General features: G+C 40.8%; 1 protein-coding gene across 2 annotated transcripts in view; it reads left to right on the top strand.

Annotated features, from left to right (window-relative positions):
* The first annotated feature begins 2868 nt into the window (after nt 1-2868).
* Nucleotides 2869-26725, top strand: part of DCP1A (decapping mRNA 1A) — a 31938-nt gene continuing 8081 nt past the window's right edge. For both annotated transcript variants that reach the window (XM_066195423.1, XM_066195422.1), the window contains exons 1-7: nt 2869-3009; nt 3985-4025; nt 5821-5948; nt 14263-14329; nt 18690-18828; nt 22200-22313; nt 25609-26364. In XM_066195423.1, coding sequence (XP_066051520.1) covers nt 2875-3009; nt 3985-4025; nt 5821-5948; nt 14263-14329; nt 18690-18828; nt 22200-22313; nt 25609-26364 — 1380 coding nt within the window. In that variant the 5' untranslated portion in view covers nt 2869-2874. The remainder of the gene's footprint in view (nt 3010-3984; nt 4026-5820; nt 5949-14262; nt 14330-18689; nt 18829-22199; nt 22314-25608; nt 26365-26725) is intronic.

The raw sequence follows: 26725 nt of genomic DNA, 5'->3' as shown, positions 1-26725 counted from the left end.
AGAGAGGACAGTGCAAGTTGGAACTCCTAGGAAAGGTGCTGTTCCACTTGGCCCTCCAAAGAGCAGAACAACTGCCAGGGAAGGAAGTACACAACCTGAGCAGTTTATACCATATTTATACAAATGAGGAAAATGCTCAACAACAGAGCAACAGAGACCCAGCCATGGTGCCGCAAGCGAAAGAAGGAGAAAAATAGGGTCTTTATTACTTCATCTACCTTAATATTAACATATATTAAGTAGACAGCAGCACTTAGGGTAATAAATTATCATATCCTGTCCTATAAAGCCTCAGCAGAATAAGTGAACTATAAAACATGATGTTCTCTTCACTTGTTGAAACACAAATGGAATCTGTCCCACTCAGAGAGAAAACATGAAAAGGGCATCATGTGCATCATCCCAGTGGTACCGGCTCCGTGCAGGACTCGGGAACAGGAGTGAGAGAGGAACATTTCTCCAGCACAGCTGTGCAGAGGGCCAGGGAGATTTGCACCACACAACACTCACAGCACACACCTCAGCAGCTACAACTTTCCAATGTACCCTGAGACTCTGCCTGTACACACACTTTGCTGTGCTTCAAGGCTGAGCAGGCAGATGACACACAGGGCATCATTTCTGATACAGAATATTTTATCCCAATGCAACCACAGTGAAGACGGGCAGGGAGAATAAGGTCACTGAAATGCAGAACTGGAATTAGCAGATGAAGGAGGAAAACAATCCATAACTAGAAACCACAGCTTCCCTTTCTTTCTTCCTGCTCCCTGTGATTCACTTTTAATGCAAGATGAAGCCAAGCAGTTTTCACAACTGAGATCTCACACAGCAGAAAATTTACTTTGCCAATAACTTTTTTATTTGAAAGATACTTTTGCTTTACAGTAATCTTACAGAAAGGGCCAATTTGATGCAGATGTTTAATGTCCCATTTAGAACCAGGTTTTTTAAAGTTTTTTTCATTTTCTTTCTGTTTCAGTTGAGTTTTTAGAATGTTGTTGCTCCATAAAATAGTTTTCAAACTTTAATTTCCTCTTTCTGTCTTTCTCTTATATAAACTGTTCGTGAATAATGAGACATTTTACATCAAAATATTGCCTTTAAGAACAAGCACTAGAGAACTAGTGAAAACCTAAATTTTATGGATTAGGCTCTCCTATGGTGAAACCATTAGAAGGACATGGATATTTTATGGAGCTCTAAGACATTCCATATGACTTTTGTGGAGGTTTTTTTACTGATGCTTTCGCCCTCGGGTTCAAGGATGAGTTACTAGGATGAAGTTTTGTGTCTAGATTACTTTTTCCCTAAGAAATGCATTTTTACTTTATACTAGAACTCTTTGACACCAAAAGAGGCACATTATCGTTCTACTCCAAAACCTTGACAATTTTAAAAATTATATTATATAGGAACTTGATATTTCCACTGCTTGTCAGAAAGACTTTTTATGGAACCACACAACTGCTGGATCCTTGTTTATAGTCTGTGCATTAAATGTCAGCCATCGTGGGAGAGGACTGTCCTGTAAAGCTGCATTAAAATCAGAAGCTTGTCCACCTGCAACAAAGAACAACCTGACCTGTGGTAATACAGAGCATAGCACACATTCTTTAAATTCTCAGGAGGGTCGGGAGCTTGCCACAAACAAGGTTTTTTTTTAGAAATTTACAAGCCTGGGTTTTTTTCTGTCTGATTGCACAAAATGCTACAAAGATGCTTGAACCTGAGTGATCTTATCTTGAAAGTAATTCATGCCTTGGTCCTGATGAATATCCGGTACTTTCATGTTCCTAAAATCACCAATAATTGAAAAAACTGCAGGAAAAAGCTCAGTGCACTGCATGTTACCTTGTTCTTATTTCGGCAAACGCAGGGAGGTACTACATGGCACTCTACATGTGACAGTTTACTGTCCTATGTACCTTTATCTAAGAAACGTCTCTGTGGATGCTTACTATACCTGAAAGAAATATTTAATCCCCAAGTTCTTCTAAAATATTGAAAATTCCACATGCCACAGCAGCCCGTGAAATACTGATATACCAGAGAACGACAGACACGGGAGCAAACAGCATCGCCCTCAAAGTGCTGGAAGGAAGATAATTCCTGAGCCTGTGACCCAACCCATCGCACTTCTCAACACAGCCTGCAGTAAACTACGGAGCTTTTACTAACGGAGTAAATAAATAATAACAAGATGCGAGGGCCAGCCCTCAGCCCTGCCCACGCGTGTCGGGGGGCGCGGCCCTGCCCAAAGCCCACGGCCCCGGGGCTCCGCCAAGGGCCCATGGCCCTGCAAGCCCTCGGGGGCCGGAGCTGCGGGCACCCGGGAAGGGGCTGCGGGTCCCCAGTTCAGAAGGGGCACCCGGGAAGGGGCTGCGGGTCCCCAGCTGAGAAGGGGCACCCGGGAAGGGGCTGCGGGTCTCCAGCTGAGAAGGGGCACCCGGGAAGGGGCTGCGGGTCCCCAGTTCAGAAGGGGCACCCGGGAAGGGGCTGCGGGTCTCCAGCTGAGAAGGGGCACCCGGGAAGGGGCTGCGGGTCCCCAGTTCAGAAGGGGCACCCGGGAAGGGGCTGCGGGTCCCCAGTTCAGAAGGGGCACCCGGGAAGGGGCTGCGGGTCCCCAGTTCAGAAGGGGCACCCGGGAAGGGGCTGCGGGTCCCCAGTTCAGAAGGGGCACCCGGGAAGGGGCTGCGGGTCCCCAGTTCAGAAGGGGCACCCGGGAAGGGCGCGGAGGGGCGGGGCGGGGGCCCCGGCCGGCGGGCGGAACTGCAGGCGCGGGCCGCGCGCTCCGGCCGGCGGCGGGGCCGGGTGCGCCGGTGCACCAGCGCGGCTGTCGCCGTTCCGCGGGCGGGGCCGCCCGGATCCAAGATGGAGGCGGCCGGCAGAGCGGGGCAGGAGATGAGCCTGGCGGCCCTGCGGCGGCACGACCCCTTCATCACCGGCATCGCCGACGTGACCGGCCAGGTCGCGCTCTACAGCTTCAGCCCCAAGGATAACGAGTGGGTGAGTCCGGCGGGGCGGGCCCGGCCGTGCCCGCGCCCCGGCAGCCGCCTGGCCCGGCGCGTCCGCACGGGGCCCGCGCGGGGCTGCGCTCGGCCGGGGGAAGTTTGGGGTCTGGGTGCGTTCCCCCCGCTTGTGCTGGGGGAGAGGAAAGCGAAGGAGAGGAAGAGAGGAGGCGCGAGGGAGAGGAGAGAAAGGGGAGGAGGTGGAGGAGAAGGGAGAGGGGAGGAGAAGGAAGAGGGAGAGGCGAGGCGAGACCGTGTGTGTGTGCCCGGGGAGGCGGCGCAGATCCCCCTCGGCCCGGGGCAGTGCTGGGGCCGGAGGGCGTTTTGGCTCCCGGTGGCCATTGACTTTTTCTCTTTTTTAATCGTACTTTGTTGTTGTTGCTCCTGCCTGTTGCACAGAGCCCTAGTTTGGGAAGAGGGGGATTTAAAAGATGTGAGTGTTCGTCATTGCGTTAAAACACAGTTTTGGCTTGACCACGGGTTCATCAGAAGGCCATAAAAATGGGAGTGTGGGGAAGTTCACGGCGTCCCGTGCAGCCCTGGAGCTTTACCTGCCCGTGGCTCACCAGCCCGTGGTGAGGGCTGCTCTGGGAGCTGGAGTCTGACACAGAGCCGTGGCCCACAGTTCTACCGTGGTGTGCTCTTGTTGCTGTCCTCGGAGTGCAACTGGGACACAACTTCTCCGATATTTGGAGTCTGCCCCGGGCTCAGCATGGGCGGGTTGTGGAACACTGAGTATGTATCACATCGGGAAACTGAGAGAGTGAGCAAAGTCTTTTGGAAGTGGGTTTAACTTCCTAATTAATAAAAAATGGTAGTTTCTGAAAATAGGAGAGCATATTTTTAGAGCTGTAATGTCAAACCTTATGAAAAGATCAGGATATTTTTCGTCTCTGTAATTAAAACACTGTCCAAAACCTGCATAACTGTGTGAACAAACACATCCCTGAAGTGCATTTGTTGTCTTTTGTAGGAGAAAACCGACATAGAAGGGACCTTATTTGTGTATAGAAGGTAAGGGTTGTTTTGGGGGGGGGGGGAATATAGTGGTGGTGATGTTTGTTCTCCTTCTTTAAGAAAACAAACTCCAGATGGCTTCCTGCAGAGCTTTCATATCATTATTTTTCACTTGTCCAGCTGTTAACTGCTGTGTACTCCTTCAAAAAGAATAAATTCTGCACATGAGTGAGCAACTCTGTCACAAGCCCCTAAAAGTACTGCTGAGAAAGCATAAAACTTGAATCTGCGTACGTACCCACATGAAAAACTGGTCTGTTGAGCTTATTTTATTAATCCAATAGCATTTGTTAGTGCACTGAGTTTGTTAAATGCCACATCTCCTTTTGTCTCCTAAAATCCATGAAGTTAATTATAAAAACAATAGAGATGAGAAATTGAATAACGTGTTTTAATTTACTCCTGGGATATGGCATGAATTTTTGTAAGTGGATGAAGTTGCCCAAAAGCTGGAGAGCTCATAGTGTCTGGTTTTGGGGGCTATTTGATTTCCTCATAAAAACCATGGAAGAAATTTCCAGTTCTCTTGGACAGGTAAAAGGGGTGAGGAGGAGAACCAGCACCTAAAATCAATCATGAGTTCAAGTTTTAAATTACGGGCAAATAAAAAAATCTAAATACTTTGTTGAAGGTAAGAAATTGAAATAAGGTAGACTTGAGCCATCCTGAAGCAGACTGTCATAGTTTGATCGTTACAATATTTTATTCTGACACTCTGTAGGGATTTGAGTAACCAGATCCTGTTACTCCAGCTCCCAGCTTGGAAATACTTTGTGTAAGAAAGTGAACCAAACTTTTTTTTTTTTTTTTTTTTTTTTTTTTTTTTTTTTTTTTTTTAAATCAAAAGCTTCTGGTGTCACTAGCTGATGATTTCAAACAGGTCCTGGGTGGTGCATTAAGAGACTCACTTGTGATGATAATGGTTGTTTACCCTGTCCTTGGAAGCTCTTGACAGATTGTTGGGTGGATCATTAGGTAAAGGTGGCTACACCATTACAGAAATCTTTATATTTACCAGCTAATTGTGTCTGATTTTTAGCCTGCCTTCTTTGTGCTGTTGCTGCTGATTATATACCAGCTTACAGGCACAGCTGAGTGCTGACAGGACATTCATGCAGCAAGAGAAAACAGATCTAAAACTATCTTGAACTTTCAATGCTTGCTCAGTGTTCTCTTTTTCTACCTGGTGTCCTGCAAAAATCTAGATAAATAAAAATTGCTTCACCATACAATACAATTCTGAATAAATTAATCTCAGGATGCTGGGTTAAGTCCTTATTTCCAGAGTCTCCCTTTAGGAAGAAATTACTGTTTATGGTTCCCCCTGTACTCATGCTGTCTAAGACAGCAGCTCTTTTTTATTGTCATGTCTATTTACAGTAAGGTGATGGTGCTGTGTAAGTGGTTTGGTTTTTCTCCTCTAATGAAAAAATTCTAAAATGCCTCAAAACGATCTTATGTCAAGTGTTGAATACATTTGCATTTTAATAGTGGACCTGCCCTAGTTTTTTTGAATAGATTTTTGAGAGGCATATCTTTGATTCAGCATTTTAGCAGTGTAGAACTGTAATGTTAATCCTAATCCTGCTTTGAGGTAAGTGTAGTTTGAAATTGAAATTAGGTGGCATGCCAAGAAATGGAATAGAAAAACAACCGTGAGAGCTTTAGGACTGCTAAAGCTTCACATGATAAAGCAATGGAAATTTGAAGATGAAGTCATCACTTGGTTTCAGAAAATTACTTCTTTTGATGGAGGTATTAATCCTTGGTTTTGTTTTAATTGGCACAATAGGTCAGCTTCTCCTTATCATGGTTTTACGATTGTGAATCGACTGAATATGCACAACCTGGTTGAACCAGTAAATAAAGACTTGGAGTTTCAGCTCCATGAACCTTTTCTTCTCTACAGAAATGCCAGCTGTGAGTATAACTTTCTCTAACCCAAATAAACTCCTAAAAAGTGAATATACTACCAAAGTGCAATATTGCTCTGGTGTTTAATTAATGATCTGATGAGTTTGATCTAAATCTGTCTCCCTCCTATCAAAATGTCCCAGTTGCAGATGGGAACACTGCTTTGGCTGTGCTTTGGTGTACCTAATAGACCAGTCAAATGTTAATCCCTTCCTTTTTTCCCCTTGGAAGGCCTCTGGGATCTGTAAGTAGTAGGATAGATTCCATCATGGTGGCAAAGAACAGCCTAAGGCAGACGGTCTCCTCTGTTTCATAATCTTAGCAATCTTCCTTCCATCAGTGTCACAAAGAGGAAAAAGTCAAAACTGATCAGTAATTTGCAAAGTCTAAGAGGTTAGGGAAGTGACTGGCAACAAATTGGGAAAAGTACTGTGTTAAGTTGGGTGTTTAAGCAGATTGCTTGGTTTGGAAGGAAGAGAAGCTGTAGATGGAGGCAGTAGGGATAGATGGACCTTAAGGTGTCAGGAAAGAATTGCAGCTGTGAAGTTGGTGACATAAGGGAAGCAAGAAGTTGATTCATTTGTTGGAACTGCTGATGGTATAAGGAAGCAGGAACTGCTGTGGAATCACCACGGTATGTGGCGGTGACTAGAGGATCACTTCAGGGAAGGAGTCACAGAGTCATTTAGGTTGGAACAGACCTTTAAGGTCATCACACCAAACCATTAACCCAGCACTGTGCAGTCCACCACTTACCCACATCCCTCAGTGCCACATCTGCACATACTTTAAATACCTCCAGGGATGATGGCTCCACCACTGCCCTGGGCAGTCTGTTCAGGGCTTGACAACCCTTTCCATGAAGAAGCTTTTCCTAATACCCAATCTAAACCTCCAGTGGCACAACTTGAGGCCATTCACTTGTTACTTGGGAGAAGAGAAAAAGCACCACCTTGCTACAACCTCCTTTCAGGGAGTTGGAATCAGAGAAGGTATAGGCTGTGTGTGAATTCATTAGAAACCCCTGAAGCCAATTGTTTTCCTTTCCTTGATAAAAGCTCTCCTTTTCTTGTGGGAAACTAGTGTGTAAGATCTGTGGGAGGTTCATGGGTTTAGGATAAACACGACATAGAATAGTTCAAGGAAGGGAGGAATTCATACAAAGGTCAGCAAGGAAAAAATTACAGACTGGATGTGGGAATTGCATTCTGAAGTAATCAGGAGTATTTCTTTTCCTCTTATTTCTTTGCCATTGACATCTTAAAAGACTTTGGTCAGAAACTGTCCTTTCTTTCATTACCCCATCCTGTCTCCAGTGATTGCAGGTGGAAGATATCCAATGCAGTCAGTATGTCATTAGTTATTTTCTCGGGTGCCAGAAAGAAACTGCAGATGAGTTTTTGCCCTCTGAGAGCGTTTGCTTTGTTCAAATACAAGCTTAAAAGCATTGAAAATGGCATCCTAAGCTTTTTATTCCTTATAATTTCCACACCACTAACTCCCTTACATTTTGCATTAAGACATTTTGTTTTGGATTATTTTCCTTACGTAAGGTTTTCCAAATTTTCTGCCCTCTGAATGAGTTAGAAAACAAACTATGTGGTTGAATTGTGTTAAAGCTGTTTGCCTCTATTTGCATAGTATTTGTGAATTTGCTGGCAAATTTGGAGTTGCAGACAAATTTCAACGTGTGTGTGTGTTTTGTTTGTCTGGGTAGATCAGGGGATTCTTGTCCAAGTTCTCTTCAAGTAGAAGGATCTTCACTTCCACTCAGTTGCCTGCTGGCATGAAAAACCTTTGCATTTTTGGACCTAATTCAAATCAGAGATTTAAGCCAGTGGTTAGTTATAATGTGTATCTCCCAGGGCTTAATGTCGTGTGTCTCTAATGGCCTAAGGTGAAGTTCTTCTGAGGTCCCTAAATGACTGAAAGAGGATGGACTGCTAGTTTGTGTAAGGAAAAGCTTCCCCTTACACAACCCTATGCCTTGCAGAGTGGCTGTTATTGCATCCTTGAAGAAATCTACTGTCATCATTAGAAACCCTTTATGAGTAAGTTGCCCTGTTAAGGTTGCTTAGTGATTAAATTCTGATTCTGTTTCTGTAGCTTGTGGATGGGCAGTGGCTCAGACTATCCAGTAAAAACCTGATATTTGGGTTAATAGTGCTGTTTGGCAGAGACAAATGTACTTTGTAACGAGATCAGTAACAAATAGAGAGATTTGTGCTTCACCAGGGTGTGGTGGAAACAGTAGAAGATGATCAAAGCAAAATTATGTCACTGTGCATTTGGGGAAGGTTCCATGTCAACAGTATTTATATTCAATGTGGTACTACTGTTTCACAAACTTCATGTTTTCACTTTGTTCTGGGATTCTGTCTTGACTTAAAAAGATAATAAGGCCAAGTCTGTTTCATGCAGCAGATCAGACCTCTGGCATTTCTGTCTTCAGCAGCACAAGAGCTGTTCTGAGGACAGTGAGTAACCTGCTCCAGTCTGTGCAGAGCTGCTAATGATTTGTGTGAGGAACTTCACAAGCAGTCTACGAGCATTATTTTTGCTTGGCTGGAGGATGTAAAAATGATTTCCCTGTCATACTAGATCATATTTTGGTGGGGTTTTACCGTTCTTTTGTAGTTTGATTTCTTCAAGCTCTCTTACTATACAAAGGAATTGTTGGTTTGCTGCATATCAGAGCTTGCTTCATTAAGCTGTAGATGTGAGATACTTTATCCGATTACACAGAGGCATTTTCGTACTCTTAGACCAAGACTAGGTAATTGTCGTTTTATTCTAATGGGAAATTACTGATTTTCACAGCTCTTGGGGGAAGTCCTCCCATTTTTGCAGGGTGGGGCATGAAGGAAACTTCCATGAGCATTCTGGAAGGAGAACAGATACAGTACCTTTCTTATATCTGTCTGCCTTTTGCTGTTCTCTGAGTGAAATGGAAAACACCTGGGTCAGTTTGTTATTCACTATTCTGTGAATTCTCTTCCCTCCCATCCCAATGCTACCTTTCTCATATTTCAGCTTCTAATGGGGAAATCTTTCCTCACTCCAGAATTTTTGTTCTCAAAATTATTCTGGCTACATAATATGGTTCCAACCCCAAAAGAATACTGAACCCGAAAAGTTGGATATAACTCTGTCCCAAAACTTGCACCATTTATTTCTGGGGTGTAAGACCCTAAAGCAAAGATGATAAGAGTGTGACTAAGAAACCATGACACATTATACCACTTGCAGTGGTAAATAGAAAAAAGGTATTCTTGTTTTCACTGTTACAAAGAATTAAGGAAAGCAAATATCTCCAAACATGAACAGATCGAGAAATTGCCAAATTGAAAAGAGATTGTTTGGCTTACTGTAACATATTTTAAATTTAGACTTATTTTTAAAAGGTAAAAATTTTGAGATTATACTTCATAATGTGCTATTTATTATTTCTTAGTCTGGAATAGATATTGTTGGGTGTATTTGATCCTTGTTGAACTCTCCTTCTGCACATTCTTTAGAGTATTCAGAGTATTTGTTCATGAAATACTGAATCCCATTGACCTTTTTTTAAAATGAACCTAAGCTTGTTTTCTCTTGTCTGTGTTTTGCAGAAAGCATGTTAAACTCTGTTTTAAAAAATGCATACAGTTCAGCCAGTAACAGTAATAACAGTCTAGTCTGAAGTTCAGTACTTCCTTTCAATCTGTAATGTGAGAATCTGGAGCTGTTAGTTAATAGTTTGCTTAATAATTGAGGAAAATTAGTCAAAGTTTTAAGCACTGGTGAACTTACCTCCTAAAGTCTGCAGGAAAGATTCTTCTGAGCCTTTCTCGTTTATGACTTTTCCTTTGTATCGGTGGTGTTGGTCTTGATTAAAAGGGTTTTTAATCCAAGCCAGTTCACTTGGGAGGTCAGGCAGGCTGATTTCCATGGTGCTGAAAAGACAGATGTTTAGCATACAGGTTGGGTATTAAAATAAATGGTCCTCATTTGGTGTGGGGTTTTTGTTTGTGGTGGTGTGGTTTTTTCCTTGCTTCTTGTTCCTGTCCAAAGTAAGAGTTAGTAATACAAAAATAATGGATTTTGGAGAGGCTTGTACATTTAAGTGGAAAACCCAGTTACAAAGTGCTGTCTTCTGGGCTTGTTGTATTATTGATGAAAACAACTTGTATCCTGAACAGCAAAAGTGAAATGAGTTGCATTAGAAGTGTTTCAAAGAGCTCCTGACTGGTTTCAAAACTGGTAAGGAAAGTCTCTTGTTATCACACATGTTCCATTAAGTGTAACATATCTCTGTGATTGCTAAGGCTGCCTGGCTCTCCAGCAAGCACATTAACCTAGTGGTTTAGTCTGAGATAAGAAAGGAGCCTGTTCTTCATATCTTCATAGCAGAAGAAGCAATGCAAGCTGGGGGAGGGGAGGAATGATTGAAAACTGTAAAGAAGCTCTAAAAATACATCATTTGACCTGAAAGATGGCACTCTAAATGCAAGAGGTTTTTTTCTGTGGTTCGGGTTGCAAAGCAGCAATCCCTCTCCTTCCATATAATACTCAGATGGCAGTAAAAGTGTTCCTGAGCTTGGATGCTGTTTGGCACCTGCTGAATTACTCCATGCTCCTGCCTGTGGGATTGTGCTGTGATATATTTGTGAAATGACTTTAGGTATTCCAAACAATAGGAAAGGGAGGAACTTTTTCCGTTTATTCTGATGGTTTATAAGTCTGTGACAGGCTTATATCTACATGTAGGAAATAAATATGAAGAATGTCAGTGATATAGAGCTGACTGACTGAGGAGAGGTGGCATTTCAGCTGACATTGCTACTAGGAGAAATACGAGCTTTAACAGAGAGAGCTTTATGTCATTTTGCCTTAAACTCTATTTGAGGTGTAAAATGATGCATGTCTGTGCTTTTCTTTATGGAAGTGAAATCGGGTTGTTTTCCATGGTTACATTGTAGGAGGGGTTTCAAAATACGAGTCATTTTCTTTCATGAGTTTGAAAAACTCTCCTTCCAGTTGTTCTGCTTCATTGTAGAGCAACATCTAAATTGGACCTGTAAAATAAAACTTTTCTCTCCCTTTTACCAGCTCTTCCAGATGATTAAGGGAAGTTTTAAACAAATCGTCTCTTTGAATGAGCTGAAGATGTATTTGTACAAATAGCTCAACTGCCTTGGGGAAGGGAGTGACAGTGTCTGGAATTCCAGCCCTGGCAGTGCTGATGATCCATGTGCACTTCCTCTGGCACACAGTTCCATTCTAGCTTTTCCTTTCCTGTGTGTCCCAAACTTCTTGTTTGTGCTCTCTTATGCTCCGATGGCCTTTTGTGAAGCTGATGCGGAAGCAGGATCAAGTATCTGGTGTGGACTAAAATGTACCCAGTTGACATAAGGGAGAGGGGCCCCTTGGCATCCAATGGGTTAACAGAGTTGTGGGAATGTGAGGGTGCCACTGCCTCTTTCTGCTTACTTAAAATGAGAGCTGACGTGAAACTACAATTTGGGGATGCAGCTTCATTTTATGTTGCCAAAGATGAGGCCTCTGTCTCGCAGTGGCACTTGGCTATTCCCACTCTTAATCCAGATTATAGAAGAGTCCAAGACCTTCCTTTTGGTATTATTCAGCTGTTAGGCTTGAGCAGGATGTCTTCCATAATCCTTCTGTTCTGTCAAAAGCTCTTTGGTTTCCCATTTCAGTTTTAATCAGGTTTTAAGGATTGATCCAGACAAGTTTGGAGAGAAGTTGAATGTTATGTGTTTAGATAAATATTTATGGGTCAGTGTTTCTAACAAAAATGACATGTCAGAGAAGAACATAGATGAAGAAAATGGATGACTTCTTTAAGTTTTATGAAACCTGATTTGTCTGTGGTATGGGTTACTCATTACTTCAAGGGTGTCAAAATGCAGTGTGAATCCTACTGAAAGATTTGCTGATGATGATTACAAACTACTGTTATTTGATTGCTAAAGATGCTGCCCAGCATTCAGTGTAGAAAAGCTGGATGGAAAAATGAGTGACTTAATGCAGTGGCTTCTGTTGGATGAAACTCTTGGAAGAACTGCAGTAGAAAGGTGCCATTAGACATAGGAATGTTCAGCTAATATTTATGCTGGGGATAGCAAAAAAATAACATATTTAAAAAGAGCCGGTAAGAGCCAACTCTGTCTTTGCTATAAGGATGTTCTTAATTGAAGCTGCATGCATGGAAGGAAGTACGGTGTATATATAGGAAAATACCTATTAAATAGTAATAGTAATGCTGTTGGGACACACATTTCTGGGAAGGGGACCTGAACTGGTGGTACAGGAGGTCTCTTGGAAAGAGGAAGGTAAACATTCCAGCCTGTTGGACTGTACCTACATTAATGCCCAAGTTAGTTTGTAATCTGCTTTGTGTCTTTGTAATATTGTGTAAGATTGTTTGGCAGTGACTCCCTGTGATTGCTTGCCGGTAGTACGAAGTGGAAAAAAGCCTTGTACTCACCAAACTGAGATTTGTATCTACTTGTGGTCTTGTCCAGGCCTGTTTCTGGCAGAATTAGTGTGACTTTTATCATTTGTCCCATTTAGATATTTTTATAAGTTCCTTATCTTCATTTTTCAGCAAGTATGCTTTTGAAGCAGCTTTCTCCTCTTGGCAGTTTGTCTGATAATGAAGTCAGGAAAGGGAAAGAGCTTTTCTTCAGGGCTAAAATATGAGCTACTTCTTTAGTCATGTAACAAACTGGAAACTTTGTAGGTTTCTATGCAGCAGAAAATCCAGTTATATTAAACTGCAAAATTTAATAGAAGCATTTCATAAGCATTGTAGGCTACGTGCATGAAATGCTTTTTTATTGACATGTGTCTTTTGTGCATTGATTTCTTTGTTTATGACTTGAAAAGCTTTGTTGTCTATTACTTAAGCTGGAACCTCTAAAGAGACAAACACCCAAATTAATACAGCTGTTATTTAATAAAAGAAAGAAAAGCCAAGAATTTCAGCTTGTTGTAGGATATTCTTCTAGAAATGAGATATGTACCTGACTTCCTGGGGATTTTGGCCCAACAAAGTACACCTGGGATAAGTCGAAGGGCCAGAAAAAGTTTGGTAAATAATTGCCCTCTTTGGCATGGCTTGAGGTAATTTTGAGTGGGCTTTGCTTGAAGTTTTTGAGTATCTTGTGAAGGAAAAAGAGTGAGTAAAGAAAGAAAAAGGATTTCATTGTGAAATAAAAATCTACCTCTAACTGAAAGTGGTTGTGCAATTTTTTTAAAACAGTCCTTTTCTTCATTCTATGTGTATTTTAATCAGTGATTTCGGCTACATGAACTGTAGTATAAAGATGAGTTTTGAAAGGCTGAAAGTGTCCTTTTCAGAAATTAAAATACTTTAATGGTAACATGTGTAAAGTGTCCAATTGCCTTTGATGTTCTAGCACTTTATGCATTGACAAACTTCATAGGTGAGCTAAGATTAAAAATAACCTTCTTTGTGGGCTGAATTCAATACAGTTCTGAAGAGAGTTGTGGAGCTTTGTGGTGTTGATGCAGCTGGGGGCCATGAGGAGAGGAGCTGATGTGTGGGTGAAGGCCCTTGGGAGGATTGCTGGGGAAGGAGCAGCTCATGGCACTCCTGACAAAGTTCCTCCCTCTGATGGAGGCTCAGTGGTCGAGCTGCAACTCTGCAAACTTTCAATGAAATTTTTCATATTCTGAAAGCCAGAATGAGGCTGTCTTGCTGAGCTTGAGCCTTTTTGCCTCTCATTGCTTTGTCCTTGATGCCTTCAGAGAGCAGGGGTCACTGTGAGTGTAGTTTTAAGGTGTTCCTTGTATGTTACTCTGTGATGGGAGCTTTGGTACTGCTTCCTTCTGGAGAGGAAACCTTGCAGAGAGGCTCTGACTGAACTGTCATGCTATAATTCAAATGTTAATGTTGGTCTTTGGATTTGACAAATTTAAAAATCAGTGTTTTTTTTTAAATGGATATTCATTTGCGTAGCTTAAATGATAAAGTCAGTAAATCAAGAAGGGAGGTTGCAACTGTAGTGAGAAGGCACCTGCTGATTCAAACGTTTTCCTGCCACTTTCATTTACAAGCAGTATCAAGATTCTATTGTTCTTCCATTTAATCTGACTGAAGTTGTATTTATGTTTGCACTGTGCTATTTCTGATTACTTTATAAATAGTAGGTGGTGACACACAATATTTCAATGGAAATTGATGGAAATTCATATGTTGCAGATTTAATGGATTACTGGTTTTTTGCTACTGATTTAATTACTTTTTTCTTTTTTTTTTTGTCTTACACTTGCTTTTTTTCTTGTTTTCTAGTGTCAATTTACAGTATTTGGTTTTATGACAAGAATGACTGTCATCGAATAGCAAAACTGATGGCTAAGTAAGTACTGGGGCCTTCCTATTCTGTAAGCCTTTTAGAACTTATTAAATTTTCACTCCTAAAAGTGGAGGAATACAACAGTCTTGCTCCTACAAGTTTTTTTAACTAATGAAGATTTGTATTTAAAAAAACCTGCAGCTTTAAAATTTTCAGTTGAGCGATAAAGAGTTGAAGTATTAGTTGGCATTCTCCAAAGAAATCAAGTACGAGCACTGTGTATTATTTTATATTCTATTTTGTATGTGAATGCTGGCAAAAGATTTTCTAACGCAGAGAGTGTAATGAAATAAACGATGGTTGGGGGTTTTTAGTTAGCTTTGTGGTGAGCTATTTTTTTCTTGGAGTTTGTGGTTTGTTTGGAGTTTTTAAGGCTTAGGTGTTATTCCTGACTGAAGTGAAGAGATTAAATAGTTGGAAAACTAGGTAGAATTTTCTAGAATTACAGTGGGTTTAGGAGAATAAGCAAAACTGTGAGATAATAAAGAGCTTGGTGTTGCTAATTTCTGGATTTTTTGTTAGTTACCCTTGCTAAAATGCAAAATGTAGATGTACGGCCCAGGGTATCCTCTCATCCCCCCTTCTCAGTTTTGCTCCTCTTTGCAATCTTTGCTGCTGCTTTCCTGAACCCTCTTATCTCTTGCATGTCTTCAGCAGTGTGGCAGGGCTTGCCAGTTAGGCCATCCTGAAGATTTGCACAATTTAATTACATGGAAATGTATAATATTTAATTATATGATAATTAGTCACAATGTAGATATTTTAAGCTGAATTCTAATTTCTTAGTGTAGGGGGTTTGGTGTGGGTTATTTTGGCTTTTTTTTTAAATTATTATTTTTGCACAGAAGCAGTGAGAGACAACACAAATGGCAGACATTGGTATCAAGATTTCTTTCTAAATTCTTTTCATTTTTTCTCATCCTGATAACCCCGTTTCCCACTTTTATTTTTTTCTTCCTACTTATATTGGACTTCTTAATGTTACTTGGTTTGTCCATATCTAAGGATTAACTCTAGGGATTAATGGAAAATAATTGTGGGAAACTGACTCTTGGATATTGTTACCAAAACAAATAACAAAACTATTACTGCCTCTCCTCTTTATAAACGAGGTATTAGAAGGACATGGCTTTCTATTCTAATCTAAAACCATTAGGTTAATGTTTAAAGTGTGATAGAGAGCTGAACCTTTCAAACCCTAACCATATTCTTACTCTGTCACACGCAGCTACAGCGCAGATCTAAGTTTCAGATAGCAAACCTTGAGTCCATTTGGTGTTGAAGTGGTCTGGTCACTGTAGCACAAATGATGGGCTGCAGATACTTCAGGAGTCTTAAAAAGTGTGATCAGGTACCAGAGCAGACTAGCCACGGCACAGCAGTCCATAAAGCAAATTCACCCCTTTGGCTGGATTGCAGTATTTACATTTTCTTCTGAGAGTATTAATTTTGTTCTGCAGTTTTTTTGTCTTTGAGATGGAAATTTGGATTTGCACCCTCGTTAAGGTGGAGTTTTTCTTAATCACTGATAGGAAAGAGTGCTGCCTTTATAATGCTTCAGCACTTCAAAAACATAACCATAAAAGGTTTCAAGGAGATTTGCATTCTCTTCCCTGCATTTGACTTGACCTTATTGTGCCAGACTGAGTTAACAAGATTGCAGGCCATCCATTTATATTTTGGTGGCTTATCTTCGAAAAGAAAAGTAAATTAGGCTTTGTAATCACAGACTTCACTTCTCACGTTCTCTCCCTCCCCCTGCCCTTCTGTGAGGTTGTGCCAGGTATATTTTCAATGCTGTAACTCCAGATATTCTTCAACAAACTGTCACAGCAGCTACTGTGTCCCTGAAGGAATGTGTGCCTCTTCCACTATCTGATATAATGGAAAGAAGCAGCAGGCCTTGCTTAAAAAAGATTTAATCCTGGATTGCACACAGAGCATGTTCAGTGTACAGATCTGCATTCGTTGACTTTCCCCCCCCCCCCCCCCCGGAAGGTTGTTTAGGTATTTGATTTACAGATTTTTTTTTTAAGAATTCCAGAATTTTCTGAAATGGAAACGTTTCATGGAAGTCATCAATCAGACTCTTTGATTTCAGAAACAATTAATTTGTGTCAAGTTAAGATGATTGATTGAGGGGTGAGCTTTCTAGAAGACGTAGGGCAGAAACTGGAGGGCTTCAAATATTTGAGAAAACTATTGCATTCTGACCTATAAATTTGTAGGGGGTTATTTTCAGATTAGTTTATAAGCTTGTTTTACCCTGTTTTCAGTAGTCAGACCCAAAATGGCTTCTGAGATATGGGCAGCAGACTAGAATTGGGAAAGAATCTCAGAGTTCTGGGGATACAGTTTCACATTTTATTCCATTACCACCATTGAAATGTAATGTACACAAGACAGAAGATGGAGTTTGAGCTGTTGGACAATTACCTAGCTGAGAAGAGAATTTGTTACTCTTCAAAAAGAAAATAAAAAAGGTAACAAACACTTTGTAAGGAGGAAGAGAAAAATACTAACTTTTTCAGAAATTTTTATGAAGCATTTCTGTGAAATGGATACTCTCCTTGAAGGTGTTTTTCTGTGAGTTCAATGAGTACTATTTTCACAGGAGGATGTTTTACCGAAACCTCCTGGGCCAACTAATTAAGGCAGAAGGAGAGTCTCAAGAGTGAAGCCTTTGCTTTGCCTGCCAGGCAGGATGTGTGACTTCACTTGCCCAGAATCTTCCCTTTAACTGAAGCGTTTCTTTTTCTTATACAATTATGCTGGCACTTAACATCTCAGCAAACCATTCTCTTACCTTGCTCTTTCTCATCATTAGTTTTGGAGTTGAGTTTAGAGAGGTCCTAAGGCAGGACTGGGTGACCACGTGAGGTGCTAGAACAAAATGTTCTCTCAGGGTGTCACCATAGAAACACTTGTGGAGTATTGAGCTGCTTCATCCAAACCAGCACATGCTGCAGTTCTCAGAAATGATCAGGGTTACGTTGGCCTCCCTACTGTAAGTTACCTTGCCAGGTGATTGCTGCTTACAGAGAAGGCTGGAAGTAATCAGAAGCTTGTATGAAAAATTCTGAAAGCAACACTGAATTGTTAAAAGCCAAATCCAACCCTTTTTCAACTAAACACAGCAAAATTCTAGTGAAGTAAAGGAGCTTGGTAGCTAGAAAAGGGAAGAAACTTGCAAAACTTGTACTATTTTTTCCTCAGAAATGTCAATGTAGAGGTGCATATAAATAATTAGAGTCTATAAAATCCAAAATTTTTTCTGAATCCTAACTGACCCAAAGAAACTGGAGGCTGGAATGATTGACACTTCCTGTGATTGTTGTGATGGCACCTCTTGGCTCCCCCCTCAGCCATCAGTTCCACAGCATGAGAGTTCTCAAGTGACATGCCAGCTCCAGAGCTCTGCCCTGTTTACAGTGCTTGTTTTTTCTTAACATATTTGATTAATGCAGGCTTAAAAAAGAAGGGATTACAGGCTGGTTCGTGTTTATTTCAAGAGGATAAGCTTTAGCGCATTGCACAGCCATGTATATCTTTTGAACTGCATATGGATTAGGAGTATATGCTGCTTTTACTTTTATTAATGAAGTGACCAGGTACACAACAGCATCTTGCATCTCTTACCTGTCCTCCAGATTGAAGGTTTTGGATACTTGAGGCAGGCAGGGGTGGAGCAGAAGTGGTGAATAAACCATAGGCACCAGAGGCCAGAGGTAATGCAGGTAATTGGAATAACAGGGCAGCTTGAGAAGGAAATGTTTTGCTGTTCTTTCCAGAGCTTTAGGTGGGGGTGTGAGGTGTAACTTGTCTAAGTCCTCTTACAGACTGACTCCAGAGACATCTGGTGTGAGCCAGCTCTCTTCTTTCCCACTGTCTCTGTTGCATAATGGTAGGCCTCATCCTAAACTAGAAGTGTTTGGTAATAGATTTTGTTGAATGACATGGCTTGACTTGGCTAAATATGGAAAAAGGCATGTTAGGAAGTAAAGAGTAAAAATTGTATCTTAGTCTGTGGTGTAAAACTTGCTTTTTGTGTATCACGTGCATGAATGTCCACATATTTCATTGTAAAAATGTGTAAACATGAGAGTTTTATAGGAGCAGTGTTTACTGTAGGCAAACTTTGTGAGAGACAGACCAGTGCTTTCTGAATGGGAGATAAATTGTACAGACCGTTTGACAATTTGTCTTGTATAAACCTTGTGTAACTTTGGTCAGCTATGTGTTAGGCTTTTATTCAGGCAGAAAAATGGGTTAATGTGCTGGGACTACTCTTTTATTTACTGCTTTTTGCAAGATGTTCACTCCAGTTCATTTTTTAAACCCTGTTTCTCCTTTCCCTTTCCAGAGTGGTTGAACAAGAAGCTCAGAGGTCACAGCAAGTTTCCCAGGACAGAAAAAGTCCCAGCAGGACCAATGGCTGCAATGAAAACAGGCCCATTGACATCCTAGAAATGCTTAGTAAAGCCAAGGATGAATATGAGCGAGTAAGTAATTATCTCTTTTCTGGAAACTAGTTTTTAGCACATCAGCTGTGCTTTGTTTAAACTGTGGGAAGTCTCTGCAATAGTTCCAGCAGCCTTGTTTTCAGACTGATGTGTTGCTCCCTCCCTCAGGGACACTGTACTAGGAAGCATTCTGTGATTTCAGGCAAGATGGATTGAATCCTGATCATGTGGTCCAACATGAAGTGTAGCAGGGTGGACCCATTTTATGATTTCTCCTGCTGTGAGAAAATCTTGTCTCTGGGAATAGCAAAGAAAAATTGTGCCCAACAGCATTTGTCTCTTCTTACTCTCAAAAGATGTCTTGTGGTATTAGAGACTGAGTCATTCAGTACATTTGTAGACTCTACAAAACACATTTCTTATTAGCTATAGACTAAATGTAACAATACTGTTCCTTTGTCTTTCTGTTCCCCAGTTTATTACTTCTGTCCTGTCTACTGTTTTTCCCTTTAATAAGTTAATTCATCTCAGAAGGAAAAATCTGTTATCCTTTGCCAGTGCTAAATTCACAAGATTACATAATGAGGAATGTTAGTTCTCTTAGGAAAGAATTACTTTATATAGTCGTGAGGACCAAATTCATACGTGCAGGGTGAATAAAAAGGTAATGTGTGGGAGATCTAAAAATGGAAACAGAGATTCTGAACACGCCTCTTCCCCAGTGTAATAATACAGGAATGTGCCATAGTAAAGCAACGTGTGAGTATTGCATTGCAGAACCATGGTGTGGCTTCTGTGCCTGTGCTGCTGGGAGAAGGAGGAGCACATTTGTACAGTGCTTGATTCCTTCCAGGAGTTGCTTGTGCAGCAGAGTTCCTTTGAGTACTTGGGATTTGAGTCTTTGTGAGATTCTACATGGTTACAATACAGTGTGGAATGAAGAGAAAAGAGTAAGCATGTGGATTAAACCTTGTATGAGCTAACTTAACCTGTCACTGTCTGATGTACATTGTCAATGTGATAAACAATACTGGATCTTTGACCCAGGCTAGATACTAATTTCTGGAAATCACTCCTATGTTCTTTTAATGCTTTAAAATCCAGATGAAGCAAAAACTAATTTTCCATCTGTGTCAGTGCTGTTTGAGGAGAAGGTGTCTCTGTGTGAAGGCCAGCATTGTGCAAGTAGCAGCTTTTGTGAGATCACAGAAGGAAACATCGCAACCTGTATGATTCATCTTTCAGTGGTGTATCAATTTAGACAGATTGAAGAAATTGAAGTCATTTTGCAAAGAAGGGAAAAAACCTGTACCACAGGAATTCACAGCTTTGGCAGTGCTCTCCTGGGTGTGATGAAGCCTTTCTCCCTCTTTGTCCTTGCAGTGTTGGATAACACGCATTTCCAGCAAATGGCTGTTGGATGACTTGGAATATTCCAGATTCTCTTCTGATTTTCAGATCTTTTTCATATGAGATTACTGAAAAGCTTTTGCTAGAAACAAAGTTCCTAAACATCATGGATGAAGCTCTGTAGACAAGTAAAATTCTGATGAACAGGAGCTGATATGCAGATATTTTAATGGACAGACAACATCTGTGGTGCCAATAATACAACAGTGAAATAGGCAGGGCATGGGTTACAGCAGAGCTACTTTAAAATTGGGGAGTTTTCTTTTCTTCTTGGTTTTGTTTATATGTGTGTTTGTTTCTTGGTATTTTTAGAACACATGGGAAACTGGAATAATTACTTCATTTCCTTTTTTGTGCGTACATGAACCATAAAAGAACCTGTTTGTGGTGATCCCATCAGAGCCTGCTGTGATTGTAGTGCCGTGCAGTTGTCAGAAAATCAGAACTGAACAGTGTTGGTCACGTTTCAAGCAAATTTCTTTGGACAATGTTCTCTTGACTACCTCAGCTTTAGTAACAACCCCTGGCATGTTAATTTTGGAGTTCTTGTAGCCAATGTATGCCAGTGTTAATGTGATGAAGTAACTGACTTATTTGGAAGATGGCTTCTTAAGAGACCTTTCCTGTCTCAATTTTTTTTTTTAATTTTATGGCACTTGGTAATTATGCATGAATTTGTATTTAGGAGCAGAAAGTACTTATCTTCTGGTACATTCCAGATGGATCATACAGTAATCCTTGTGTGCAGCCCACATGAGATTGGCAGAGTGTCAGCATGAGAAGGGGGCAGAGGGAGTGAAAAAGAGATTTATGAAGGTCTGAGTGATTTAATCTAGGATTCCAAATCAGCTTAATCCTTCAAGTACACACTACATCGAGCCCATATGTGAAAATGAATGAACTCTGAGATTTATTTTTTTTTTAATGAAGTGAATGGATGCTTTTTATAGTGGTTTTGTGTGTGTATTTCAGTATGAGCAGGAAAACATACTGCAGCTTATCCTCCAGTGAAAAGAAAACTCTGCCTTTCCCGATTTTATAACTAAAAGGCCTCCAGCATTTCAGGCACAAGGACTTTTGACCTTCACATTAGTAGCTAAAAGTCAGAAAGATATGAGGGTCTGCTTCTCTTCTCTGTCCTTAAATCACAATATAAAGGCTTGATTTATTGCTTTCAATTAGAATTTGAAAACAGAAGACTAAAGCTCAGATTGCTTTTTAATCTATTGCTAAAATGTTTAACCCATATTTTTCTGCATCGGGTAAGATACCAGAGCAATGTGTTGTGTCAATGGTTTTGAGCTCTATCATATGCATCAGGTGTAGTTTACCCATTGAAAGTTTGATTATTCTACAGTCTGGGTTTTTCCCCTGGTGATTTTAACAGTAATAATTGTTTATTTTTCTGTTTATTAAAGATGAAGGTCAACTCCATCTGAAACATACTATGTTGTAATGCAACTCTCTTGTCTGGTTTTGTCTTGTTCACAGAAAACCAAATTAACGCCTGAAAATAAATGTACATGGTTGGTTAAATCTGGTGCAAATAGGTCAGCGACAAGCTGTCTTTCTATCCATTTAGGGTGCTTTCCGACAAGGTTTTTTTTCTAAGCAGTTCTGGTTTGAGTTCCTGATTGAATAAGTGTAGCAGACATCTCTGTTAGTGGCCAATGCAGATACAGGATGTGAAAAGCCCACCTTTTCTTTAATGTATTGTTTTCATTCTCGGTGAAAACGTATAAAGCCAGTTGTATTTTCTTGGGTTTTTACTTATAATAAAGAGTAAAAGCTTTATGACTGCATACCAGATTCTGATTGTCTTGGTATGATTTTTATTTCCTGAGATTGCCAATTCCACAGTGTCTTACAAAAGTTAGTGCTTTGTACATCATCTCTATTTCAGTCCCAAATGCCTTGTAAACATGACTGTATAGTGGGTAAATGTAGACTAAAACTCATGTATTTATATTAAATTTTTTTTCATTGTTTTCCCTCCTCAGAATCAGATTAATGACCTAAGTATTATATCAAGTTCTGGAATGCAGCAGAATTCAAATCCTCCAAAGCCAGAAAGCACAGAGCCTTCAGAACAGAAGCCTTCATTGCAAGAGCAGGTATGTTTTATCCAACCCTAAATAAGGGGTTTTTTTTGCATTTAGTACTTTGTTTTGCTACCACAATCGATTTTTTTCTTAAAATGCCTTCAGTGTTTGCCCAGTGTATTATCGCTAAACAAATGGGTTTGAAGACTTTTAGGACCCTAAATTCTGTCTTTTGACTTAGCATTTTAAAAATAAGAGCCTGTGTCCACACTACTGTGAATCTCCATGTTTAAATGGGCCAGCTTGGCTTCTTGAAGAAGTCAGTCCATGGTAGTGTGGGATGACTTGGAGAGACAAGAAGCAAGAAAAGATGGCCATGCCCAGCAGTCATGTCTTTCACTCAGGAACTCAAGCCCCGGTCTTCTGTCTCAGACATTTACTGAAGGTTTGTCTGTGCTTCAAAGCCACAGCTGTGGTCCTGCACAAGGAAGCTGGGGCTTCATACAAGACTTGGTAGAGATGAATTTAGGGGGAAAAGTAAGCTGTGCAGTAACTGAATTGCCTGTGACAGGGAAGTGCCATGGGCCTGCTTGCAGTGCCACCCAGTGGGCAAGGGACAGGCACTGCTGGTGCTCCTTGGAAATGCCCCATGGAAAACTCCTCTCCTTGCCGTGGTTCAGTGGGGTGCTTTGATGCAATAAATCACTGTGCCTGAGAAATGAAATCCCTTAGGAAAACGTGAGCACATCTGCACTTAGTACTTGTAGATAAAATACACAGTTTGGAGGAGTAGTCGTAGTTCCTAGTTCGGGTTAGGGCTGGACAGCAGGAATCTGATTTAGGGGTAGGGTAGTAACAATTAGTGAATTAAAATGAGGGGTGGGGAGTTTGCTGGGATTATTTCTATCACAGCTCTTCCAGCCCCTGAGCAACACCTCTGGTTTTGGGTCAGTGATGGAGTGACCCCTGGCAGCCAGCTCTGCTGCTGCATGCCATGTCTGGAGACCTGGCACCAGGGCTGCCTGAGGCTTTGCTTTCAAAGCACTTATTTTCTTTGGGTCATTCCATGTGGACTGTACAAAATCAGCTGAAACGCTCCACCTGACAGTGCATGGAATTGCAGAACAGGAATGAATTAACTAGTAAAGGAAAAACTGGAAAGATTCTAACAAATTGCTCTGAAGTAATTAAAGGGAAAGTTAATTTATAGAACATGTAAAATGTCATTTTTTAATTCTGTTGAGCTATTTAAGATAATAGCTGCAGAGGTACTGGAAAAAATTAATTGGGTAACATAAGTGATAGTTCTGTAAAACCAGCTAACTGGGTTCAAATATATCTCAAATGTGTTGGTTCTGAGCCACATTTTTAGTAACATGGACAACTGAGAGACTACTGGAAAAACATTCGATTTCAACTATAAAAATACCTTTTTCATCTAATTAAAACAGATGACCAGTGAAATCAAAAAATAGTGTTCATGTGATAAGTACAGTGAGATTGCTAAATTCCCTCCAAAATGTCACACTTGCATGTTGGTTAACTTCATCTCATGCTAAAGATACCACACATTTGGGAATAAAAATAAATATCTTCTGTATAATATTGTGTAGTTAAGTGTTGTATCTTGGCAATTCAGAATTAAAATCAGTTGTATCATGAAATGCTTCTGTGCCAGCAATCTGCAAAACTGAACCAGAACACTGGTACTGAACCATGAATTAGCAGAGCTGAGACTATAAAACTTAATTTATCTGAAACCATTTCTGGAGAAACCCTCTGAGCAGCAGCAGTAGCATTCTGTTCTATCAAATAAAGTGATGTTGGGGCCTTATGCAACCCCTGATAAAGGTCTTCATAAGCACACTGAGTTGATGATATGCTCAAAGTACACTCAACCAGACAAGGCAAAAGAGGTGTTTTATACTCCGTGGTGCAAAGTAACTTGATGTTTGAGACTATCCAATCTGACTTGGATCAGGGCATGGTAGAGATTTCAGTTTATTACTTGACTGTTGTAATGTATTAATAAAGGAGGGCTGGTCAATTAATCATACTGCAGTGAACAACTGAGTTTGAAATGATCTGGAACAGGGATTTTTCTCTTAATGGAATCTTTATGGTTGAGGGATGGGCCTCCGGAGCAGTAGGATCAGTGGGGAAAAGTAAGAACAACTTTCTAGGAAAACATTCCTAATATTTTCAAGGTTTCAATATAGGGTATAATATTTTCAATATTATAACGGGGTTTATGAACTATAGAATGTCCCAGCCCCAAAATGAAAGGGTACCAGACTTTATAACTAGCTAAAATTGAATAGCAGTGACAGTAGAGGTGAGTAACCTGGGCCAAAGACAGTGTGACTTCAAGCTCAAGGGGTTCTTGTTGGGCTCTTTGTGTGGCACCTGTACTGCTGTGCCTTGGCTGCTGTTTTCTGTGCTAGGGCAATCAGCCATCATCAGAGCAATGTCATGGTGCAGTGGTTGTCATTGTGAAGTAGCATCTTTGTTTAGACATACCTTCAGAATACACTGGAATTGTGCTTCAGGCCATTCAGTCTTCTGAACAGAATGTTACATTTCAGTCCAGCTGTTTTACATAACTTCTGATTCTGTGTAACCTCAAAAAAAAAAAAGGAAAATTTTGAGGTCATTGGTGTTAATAGCTGTTTCTTTCCTCTTTACTGAAATAAGTTTTAAAATATTTTCAGCAAAATATGATATTTTTGAAACCTTATTTTTCTAACAATGTCAGTGGTGTAGGCTAGATGTATATTTTCTGGGAGAGACTAAAGGACTGGTAGATGTAACTGTGTACATATATGCACTTTTCAAGGAGATAGATGTTTAAGTTTATATAAATTTGCTTATCTATTGTAACATCTACCGCAATAGGACAAGGAAAACTGTCTAGGCATATATTGCTAGTTCAGTTATGCAGCTTCTGGCTTTCCCATCTTTTAGGTCATTTAACTATTTCCAGTTCTGTAAATTCTGTGAGGGTTTTTTCAACGTGTATGTTTTTCCCTCCACTTCCCTAGAGTGCCTTGTGTAGTTAGGGGCTGATGGATGATGGCAGGTGCCATGTTCCTGACAGAATCTATAGCCATCCCCCTTCCTGACTGCTAGTGCAGAGGCTGTCCTGAGATGGCTGTAAGGAAAAGACATACATAGCCAGGATGTTCCTCATAAATTAAATTAATTTCAAAATTCCTGTGAATAGGGCACCCTTGATACCCAAACTGTATTTTATATTCATTTGACCTAGTTGTCTCTCCAAAATTCCTTGCATTTGTAATAGACTCTGTGAGTTAAACAGTGCTGTGTCTAGTTCTAAACTGAAAACTTCCTTCTCCCGTCTTTTTAGCCATTGCAGTCAAGACAGAAGCATCTGACTTTGGAGGAACTGTTTGGAACCTCCGTCCAGAAGGAACAGCCTGCAGCTCTATATCCCAATCCAGAGAGAATGGAGAAGCTGCAGACAGATGCATCTGCCAGAGAGCAGCACAGTTTGCTTTTGCCTTTTTCCTTTGACCAGTCACCAGTAATGCAACAATCCCTGGGAAAATCTGAAAGTCTGAACGTTAAACCCAGTGCCAATCAGCAGGACGGTTTAACACCTATGATAATACCTCCAGCTTCAGTTTCCCAGCCTGATATGAAAAACGTTTCAAGCTATTCAGTTCGTTTAAGCCCTGTTCTTAATTCAGCCTCGACAATGGAAGCTGCCCCTGCTCAGATGCTTCCTGGCCTCAAACAAAGCAACAGTATAATGCAAGTTATGCAGCAGGCTGCCAAGCCCATATCCCCCCTGGTGAATCAGCCGCCATCTGAAGTGAACCACACTCCACAGAACCTAATGGCGGGCCAAAACCAGCTCATAGCACCTTTGACTACAGCAAACACAGGGACTGTCTCAAATGCATCTCATACAAGTGTTGATCTTCTCCAGAAACTCAGGTTGACCCCACAGCATGACCAAACACAGCAGCAGTCTCTCACTAAGCCTCCCTTAACACCAAACATCTCTGCCTCGGTTGGCCAACTTGCAACACCAGAAAGCTTCAAAGAATCTCACAGTAAGCCATCAACCTTGAACAGCAAGATAATCTCTCCCCTTCAGGTATTCAGTGGGCTTTGATATCCATGAAGCTTTAGTCTTGTATTTTGGACATGTATTTTTCCCTTGAAAACTGTGTTGTTATATATTAGCTGTTTGAAGATACTGCACTGTGTGGTGTTGATGGAATGGCTAAGTTAGAAATCCAGTCCCATTAGTTGTGTATCATTAGCATCTGCTGTCAGTGACAGATCTGTCTGTAGAGGAGGAGGTTTTTTCAAACTGCAGCTAGTTAGTTAGTTAGTTAACTAAACTGTTAGTGGGTGAATAAGTCCTAAAGATTTCATCTGTACTTGTGTCAGAAAAGTCCTGCTCAGAGCTGGGGATCTGAGAACGGACAGAAGTTTGCAGGCTGAGCACTGTG

The sequence above is a fragment of the Chamaea fasciata genome, unplaced genomic scaffold (assembly GCF_029207755.1).
Source record: "Chamaea fasciata isolate MVZ Bird 193981 ecotype frontalis unplaced genomic scaffold, bChaFas1.0.hap1 SCAF_13, whole genome shotgun sequence".
In the NCBI taxonomy this organism is placed as follows: Eukaryota; Metazoa; Chordata; class Aves; order Passeriformes; family Sylviidae; genus Chamaea; species Chamaea fasciata.
The sequence above is the reverse complement of the archived record's forward strand: the minus strand, read 5'-3'. Positions and strand labels throughout refer to the sequence as shown.